The 8,960-nt window shown below is 45.3% G+C and overlaps 1 protein-coding gene across 1 annotated transcript; it reads left to right on the plus strand.

The window, feature by feature from the left end:
• Window positions 1-5,752: 5,752 nt before the first annotated feature.
• On the plus strand, window positions 5,753-7,599 carry LOC127333714 (small ribosomal subunit protein uS10m). The gene is given in 3 exon segments (XM_051360125.2): window positions 5,753-5,987; window positions 6,915-7,277; window positions 7,279-7,599. Coding segments are annotated over 3 exon segments (561 nt in total). The 5' UTR covers window positions 5,753-5,909; the 3' UTR covers window positions 7,399-7,599.
• The last annotated feature ends 1,361 nt before the right edge of the window (window positions 7,600-8,960 follow it).

The raw sequence follows: 8,960 nt of genomic DNA on the forward strand, positions 1-8,960 counted from the left end.
TGATTGATTGCGATATAACTTTGATGCTTTTATCTTTGACAATCACTATTTCTAGTCTTTCTATGAACTTCGTGAGGTGCACAGGCATTTATGTTTCTTGATCAAATACGGGCAAGCGAGATACCACTTTATCGTACTCTCTTATGAACATTGCAATCCTGCTTATATACATGATTCATGATGCTTATTATTAATTGTTGGTACCTCTCCATGATTGACATAGCTGTTAGATGATCTTATTTGCATGCATCTTACTATGAACTGCCTGAGTGTTAGCCATAGCATGAGAATATATACATCATATGAGCAAAATGTGTTCGTGAAAGTTCTTTTATCGCTCAGTTGTTAACTGAATTGTTTGAGGACAAGCAATAAGCTAAGCTTGGGGGAGTTGATACGTCCAAAACGTATCTACTTTCCCGAACACTTTTGCTATTGTTTTGCCTCTAATTTGTGTATTTTGGATGCAACTAACACGGACTAACGCTGTTTTCAGCAGAACTGTTCTGGTGTCTCGTTTTTGTGCAGAAATCCAACTTTCAGGAAAATCCTCGGAATTTATGCAGAAGGCCCTATTTTCACAGAATATTGGCGGAGCCAGAAGGACAAGCCAGGTGGAGGCCCGAGGGCCCCACACCATAGTCCGGCACGGCCCAGGAGGGGCCCGCGTGGCCCTATGGTGTGGCGGCCTCGGCCGACCTCCGACGCCCTCCTTCGGACTATATATTGCCTTCGACCTAAAAACGCACGGGGAGAAGTCGAAGTCGCCAGAAAGCCTCCAGAACGCCGCCACATCGCGGAACTCCGTCTCGGGAGCCAGAAGTCTCCGTTCTGGCACTCCGCCGGGACGGGGAATTGGAGGAGATCATCGCCATCATCACCACCGACGCCTCTCCATCAACCAGCCATGTTTCCCCCATCCATGTGTGAGTAATTCCCCCGCTGTAGGCCGAAGGGGATGGTAGGTATTGGATGAGATTGGTCATGTAATAGCATAAGATTGTTAGGGCATAGTGCCTAGTGTCCGTAATTGTTACTTTGATGATATTGTTGCAACTTGTTATGCTTAATGCTTGTCACTAGGGCCCGAGTGCCATGATCTCAGATCTGAACATGTTATTGTTTCATCATGATATTCATTGTTTTATGATCTTACCTGCAAGTTGTATACACATGTCGCTGTCCGGAACCAATGGCCCCGAAGTGACAAGAATCGGGACAACCGGAGGGGATGGTAGTGATGTGAGGATCACATGTGTTCACGGAGTGTTAATGCTTTGCTCCGGTACTCTATTAAAAGGAGTACCTTAATATCCAGTAGATTCCCTTGAGGCCCGGCTGCCACCGGCTGGTAGGACAAAAGATGTTGTGCAAGTTTCTCATTGCGAGCACGTACGACTATAATTGGAACACATGCCTATTGATTGCTTTGTACTTGGACACTGTTTTATTATTATCTGCAAATGCCCTGCTATGATTGTTACATGAGTTTCTCTCATCTATGCAACGCCCGTCATCCGTCCCCGTGCCTACAGTATTTTAATCCTGCTGTTTACTATAATCACTACTGCTGTCTCTGTTACTCTGCTGCTGTTATTTCACATCGCTACGCTATAAAAGCTGTTACTACGATAAACTCTTGCGAGCAAGTCTGTTTCCAGGTGCAGCTGAATTGACAACTCCGCTGTTAAGGCCTCCAAGTATTCTTTGTCTCCCCTTGTGTCGAATCAATAAATTGGGTTATACTACCCGCGAAGACTGCTGCGATCCCCTATACTTGTGGGTCATCAAGTCACAGCCGCCTCTGCGGGGCGGAGAACACCAGAGAGAAAAGAGCTCTCCGGCAGGCTGAGATCCGCCGGGGAAATTCCCTCCCGGAGGGGGAAATCGACGCCATCGTCACCGTCATCGAGCTGGACATCATCTCCATCACCATCATCATCATCTACATCATCATCACCGCCGTCTCCACCGCTGCACATCGTCACCGCTGTAACAATTCGGGTTGGATCTTGATTGTTTGATAGGGGAAACTCTCCCGGTGTTGATTTCTACTTGTTATTGATGCTATTGAGTGAAACCATTGAACCAAGGTTTATGTTCAGATTGTTATTCATCATCATATCACCTCTAATCATGTTCCATATGATGTCTCGTGAGTAGTTCGTTTAGTTCTTGCGGACATGGGTGAAGTCTAAATGTTAGTAGTGAATTATGGTTGAGTAATATTCAATGTTATGATATTTAAGTTGTGGTGTTATTCTTCTAGTGGTGTCATGTGAACGTCGACTACATGACACTTCACCTTTATGGGCCTAGGGGAATGCATCTTGTACTCGTTTGCCAATTGCGGGGTTGCCGGAGTGACAGAAACCTGAACCCCCGTTGGTATATCGATGCAGGAGGGATAGCAGGATCTCAGAGTTTAAGGCTGTGGTTAGATTTATCTTAATTACTTTCTTGTAGTTGCGGATGCTTGCAAGGGGTATAATCACAAGTATGTATTAGTCCTAGGAAGGGCGGTGCATTAGCATAGGTTCACCCACACAACACTTATCAAAACAATGAAGATTAATTAGCCATATGTAGCGAAAGCACTAGACTAAAATCCCGTGTGTCCTCAAGAACGTTTGGTCATTATAAGTAAACAAACCAGCTTGTCCTTTGTGCTAAAAAGGATTGGGTCACTCGCTGCAATTGTTACTCTCGCACTTTAATTACTCGTACTTTATTCATCTGCTACATCAAAAACCCCTGAATACTTGTCTGTGAGCATTTACAGTGAATCCTTCATCGAAACTGCTTGTCAACACCTTCTGCTCCTCGTTGGGATCGACATTCTTACTTATCGAAAATACTACGATACACCCCCTATACTTGTGGGTCATCAAGGGCACACGATTTTCTTGGCCTACTGTAGGCTACCGGCACACGTGTTATCTTTAGGAAAGTGGATCTTCAAGTATCCGAAGAGTTCGTCCACGCTTGTGTCCGTCCATTTGTGCTTTGCCTTCATCTCCATAATATCGAGAGTTACTCTCAGACGGCTCTCCTCCGTCCCACGAGCTGCATTGTACAATGGAGTTCTCGAGTCTACCTCGAGTTGATCCAGCTTAGACTTTCGTCTACCAGCGATTTTGGGGTCGGTCGATGTGTTGCTGAGAAGTTCTTGAACATGACGGTCCTGCACGGCCGCGGTTAGCGGGGTATTTCTACTCATGTCCTCGTCGGCCGCATGTTCTTCCCGGCCTTCTTGATCACCATCAACGTGTGCGCCATCCTCTTCAACCTCGTCTCCATTGCCGTATGGGGCATCCTCTTCATCACCTTCGTTATCATCATCTCCACCATCATCATCTCCATCATCATCACCTTCGATATCATCATCTCCATCATCACTCATCCACTGAGTATGCCCCTCCATGAAACTATACCTGAGCAGGTGCTCATTCACTATGTCTGAAAAGGGGTCGAACAACGACCCTAGCTTGCATCTTCGACAAGGACACATTATATCCACGTATCTATCCACGACGCTTTCCCTCATCTTGATGACCATCGTCGCCTACAGGACAAGATAATTGATTACAACCACCGCCTCGGTTTTCACGAAAAAATTCGGCATGACCTTTGCTAAATATTGTCATGCTGGAGTTCCAAAAATTCGCCGGAACGGAAGTTAATCAACATTCCGGCAAAACATTGGCAACTCAATGTTCCTGCACACGTCAACAAATGCAAAACAATGCATTTACATATATGGAACCGCGCCTTTTGCCATCACTAGTGACATAACCGTGACTTTTCACCAACTCATGAACATTCCACTCATTAGTTATATACCTATTAGTTGACGCGACGTCCAAAAGCACCGGAGAGACGCCACACGTCGACTTTATACTCGAGAGATCTAGAGATCTAGAAATAGAGAGATCTAGCTAGATCTAGTGGAAAAGGTGGTGGGAGGAGATAGATCTAGATCTAGATCATGCAAATCATGCTAGAGGGGCTAGGTAGTGCATGATTTGCTCAAATACATCATATTTTGTTGGTTGAAATAGCTAAAATAGGTGGGGGAATGAGCTAACTAGTGCTTGGGTTGATTTGCCATCACATATGAGTGTGTGTGGGTGGTAGTAGGTGGCTGGTCGTCTTAATTGCCAGCCCCAGGTTACCGCCGGCGCTTACATATCAAAATGCCAGCGGTACAGGCCATTACCGCCGGCATCTACGGGTCCGAAACGCCGGTGGTAAGTGAAGGCTGCGTGGACCACCCTGGCGCGGCAGCAGGGCCATTACCCCCGGCGTCAACAACCCGCGTTCGCCGGCGGTAGAGCCCATTACCCCCGGCGCCTTCGGGGCCAATTCGCCGGCGGTAACGCCAGGCCCAATTGTGATACCGCTGCCCATTGTATCACCGGCGCCTGCGTGCCCATTTCGCCGGCGGTATTGGAGGCACCCCCGGCGCCATCCTACCTCCTACGCCGGCGGTAGTGTTAGGCCCCCTGGAAGCTATTACCGCTGGCATCTTCAACTCGTATTTGCCGGCGGTAAGGAGTGCGGCTATAAGCTATTTCCTAGTAGTGTCAGGAGATATAATGATGGCATCATACATGAACTACTTACTGATAGTTATCTTGCGTAAATAGACCTTGATCTAAAGAGTAGTAGGTTACAAAACTGTAATAAAAGTATAAATTCTGTATTCATGGTGTAACAAGTTAAGCAAATAAAAACTGTAATAAAAATATAAATTATGTATTCATGGCGGAGCAAGTTAAGCTACAAGTGAAGAAAGAAAAACTGGAAGCAAATTTTGCCCCAAGGCTCATATACCTCTTCAACTTTGACCTTCCCCACTGCAACCTTCTCCTTTGTTTCTGAAATACCCTTCCTCAGAATCACACCCGTATTGGCAGCAGCAGAGATGAAGCGTTCCTGCACGGTATCGCCTGGTGGCGGCGGTCGTTGCCTAGCATCCTGGAAGATAGCTCAGCGGCTCTTCACCACTGACCTGACCTTTCCAACGACATCTGCTATGTTATCCCCGACAGACTGTCCTGCCTGCTTCAGCTTGAAGCCTGCACCCCCGAAACATTCACAGCCAGCATTCAGAATCGAAAGGGGGATTCACATATAAATAAATAGAACACAAATATGGTTCTCTGCCACGAAACAACACTTCTTTTAGTAATCCAGCAGTGCACACAAACACAACTTCACCCAATATATATGTCATGCCAGTTCTAGATAAGTAGGCATGAGAACAACATCGAACAAGGAGAGTGTTACTGCAGCACGTACTGGATGAAGAGAAGAAATCGATGGCCTTCCGGCGCCACTGAGGGAATTCCACAAGCGGCATCACCACCACCTGCGTAACAGAAGGTACGAATCAGGGGAAAACCATGGTGCATGAAAGGTACGTATACTAAGAGCAGGGACGCGCAAATCTGAAGCAATCGCCTGGCTGGACTGCTTGGCATGGCAGCAAACAGATTATTATTCAGCAACACGTATTCTAAAATTAGAAACGACAAATATCGAAACCTTCGAATAACCGTTAGGCTCAATTTTAAAAATGCTACATATAAAAAAATTACATTCGAGATTTTCTTTTACTATATTAGAGATTTTCTTTAGCATAAGTGGCTGTAGCCAGCTGATGGCTAGCGTTTGCCAATTTTTATGGTTCCCAACCTTTTTTTTAGGAACGGAGCAGATCAATATGACCATCAAAGGCAACAGCGCCTCCATTCTCCACCCACCCCACCCCACTCCTCCAGCGGCGCCTCCTCCAAATCGCAGGAAACGAAACACCAATTCATTCAGCACCTACACATCCACAGGCCGCAGTGCCGCACGCACCCATCCCCGAGCTCAGACCCGAGGGAAAGGAAGAAAAAAAAATGCTGCGCCACGCCGCCCACCGCTTGGCCTCCCGCGCCGCCGCCGGCTCCATCAGCCGCAGGGCCCTCGCCACGGAGGTATTTTCTATAGCCCCGAGCACGTCCCCGTCCGATCCCAGATCTGCGCGTGTGCGACCAGGGTTTCGCGGTGTCCGCGCGATCTAGCGGTGGGTTATTGTTGTGCTAGATTAGCGACGGGAGGGGAGAGGGGACTCCGTGATCCGGTTCATCCCGCGGGATAGTTGGAACCCTAGGTGCAATTTAGTTTTGGAACCCTAGGTACAAAACTTCTGTTAATTATTATCTCTAAATTTGCTATATCTATGTTTAAAATTTGAAGTTTAAACATGACCTTTGTTCAGAGTAAACATAAACAAGAATATTGTAACAATGTTTAAGAATTATCGCTCTCTGAAATTTCTCTTAGCCATTACTCCTACATAGGTTGTGTCTAAACTTACATTTTGAAAGATAGGTAGAGTAAATACTAGAATTATTGTAACAGGGTTGGTGTATCTCTGAATTTGTACCTGCTTTCGACAGGTTCAGTTAACTGTAGTGTTTCAGTGTCGCTGGAGTCGTGTTTAGTTGGGCCTTGGGCCTGGGCTGGCGGTCTGTGTGCTGAGTGTGAGTGGATATACATGTAATGGCCAGTGAGTCCAATGTTGGAACGACCTATGAACTTATGAAGGAATTGAATTTCAGTCTTGTTCCTGTCTCTTCTTCTTCTTCCTCCTCTTGAAGTTTTTCCTCGATCCTAATTCCCTTCGCCACAAACCCTAGCTGTGGTCACCACACCGTAGGCTACGCTGGACATTACAATGATGTGTACAAATTTTCCAGATTTTTTTCCATGAGTTTCGGTAGTAGATTGCAAATCACTATATATATCTTACTGAAGGAAATTATATTAGAAAAAGGTCTACCGGATTAATTGTTGAGAAGAAAATTCGTGTATACTACTTTTCTTCTAACTAATAGTACCAGGTTTGTTAATTGATGTAGGTTGGCAAGCCTATTGAGGAGACCAAGGAAGATGTGTACCCAAAGAGGATGCAGTCTGAAAGCTTGCCTGCCAAGATACGCATCGTGATGAAATCTTTCAATAGCCAAAAGGACAATCTGAGTGGGCTTGAGCCTTACATGCGCAAGGTTGGGTTGCCTGAATCGCGATCCTTGTACACCGTGTTGCGATCACCTCATATTGATAAGAAATCCAGGGAGCAATTCTCAATGCATGTGAAGAAATGTTTCGTGGAAAAAAAGGCGGAGACACATGAATTAGCCAAGAAGTTCTTCTGGTTAAAACGGCTGCGTATATTGGGGGCTCAGTATGAAATCAATATTAGCTTCAAGACCCGTTTGGATAAAAAAGATTGGCTGCCGCAAAAGTGTGGGCCTGCTCCGACAGTATTTCCAAGCCAAAAAGGGAGGCAGGTTAGAAAAAGAAGGTGGTTGGGTTATTGAGTTATCCCCTGGTTCAGAATAAATCGTACTAGGCTGGTAGCTGGTTGATTAATTGTTATTTGCTTGCCGGTGCTTTCTTGCCTTATAGGTACTAGAGCTGCTTCAGGTCTTGGTTTGATCTAGCACCTACAAATATGTTGTATGTAATGTCACATGAAACTCTGGATGTATGTGGCCTATCATCATTATCATATTTACTATCTATCGGTTAAGTGCCATTAAAGTGACCATCCACGTATTTTTGAGATGATGATAATAAAATGTGGAGAACAAGATTCACGATGTCTGGCAACATGCGATGTGCTATCCTCAGAATATGCCTTAAGCCTGAATGTATGAGCTAGCATGAATGTTTGATATGACGAGAAATGAAGACACCTAAGGTTTTGGACCGATTTGCTCTCCCACCATATCTTTACTACTATATGTTTGATATCAAAGATCAGAAGCATTAAGACCGTCCAATCTTATCTTAACATCCTGCTTAATATATATATTTGCGACCCAATTTCTCAATGTCAGGGACGGATTACCTCGACGGCATCTTCCTGCTTATCGAGATCCCCGCCAATCACCATGAGCGCTTGATGTTTAGCCGGTACCCTGACCTCACTGTTGGCTGCGAGGTGAAGAAACTCCATGTTGAGCTCATTGCAGATCCTACCATTGCCGCCTCGTCGGCCACCGTGCGCTTGACCGCTTTCACTGCCCCACCACCGTGTGCCTCTCGCTGCGCCACATCAATTTCTCCGACCTCCATTGCAGGGCCGTGCACCCATGCTCCGTCCCCGAGATCATCTGACTACACTTCATCCAGTATGATGACACATGCATGACAAGAATGTTGGTGTTGTGCCCCTCTCTCCGCATCCTCAGCCGGCACTCCTGCAATGACTTACGTGCAGTCTGTGTTACTGTGGTCATGGTAATGAACCTGAATGGCAGAAGTTGTCATTAAACACCAACGTAGACAGGTATGAACCTGGAGTGTTGACTTGTCATATTTTGTTACTTGTGATGATGCTAGGGCAAGGAACCAGCGCATCTTTATCTGTCATTGTCACATTATCCTCAATTAGTTCCGGAGGTTGAACACTAAGCTGCCCTCCAGAAACACTAACATATATGGTGTGCATAGGTGATACATGAAGATTGATGCTAGAAAAATAGTACGCCAGACTCTGTTGTTTACATATTCAATAAGCTCACATGGTATGTCAGATCAGTATCTCTGCATATATTACAGTTATTCAACAAGAGTTCAGGGCAAGTGGTAAGGGTACCTGGTAAAAATGACAACTTCATCTTCATTGTCTACTCCAGACTCAAGTGGGCAGAATAGAATTGCATCAGATGCTTTCTTAAGAACAATTGCTCCTTCTCGTGATTACTCTATGTTACTTGATGGCCTTATTTCGTGCAAAATTATCTTACCTTCATCCTTAAAATTTCCATTTATGATACCATATTTCAATTTGGAACGAATAAATGATCTGTAACCAATGGATGTTCTTATTTGATGCAACTAAATATTTGTATTTTCCAAGTAGGCATGCAAGGTTAGTTCTATGGTCATTACATGCA

This window comes from Lolium perenne, chromosome 2 (genome assembly GCF_019359855.2).
Source record: "Lolium perenne isolate Kyuss_39 chromosome 2, Kyuss_2.0, whole genome shotgun sequence".
Lineage (NCBI taxonomy): Eukaryota > Viridiplantae > Streptophyta > Magnoliopsida > Poales > Poaceae > Lolium > Lolium perenne.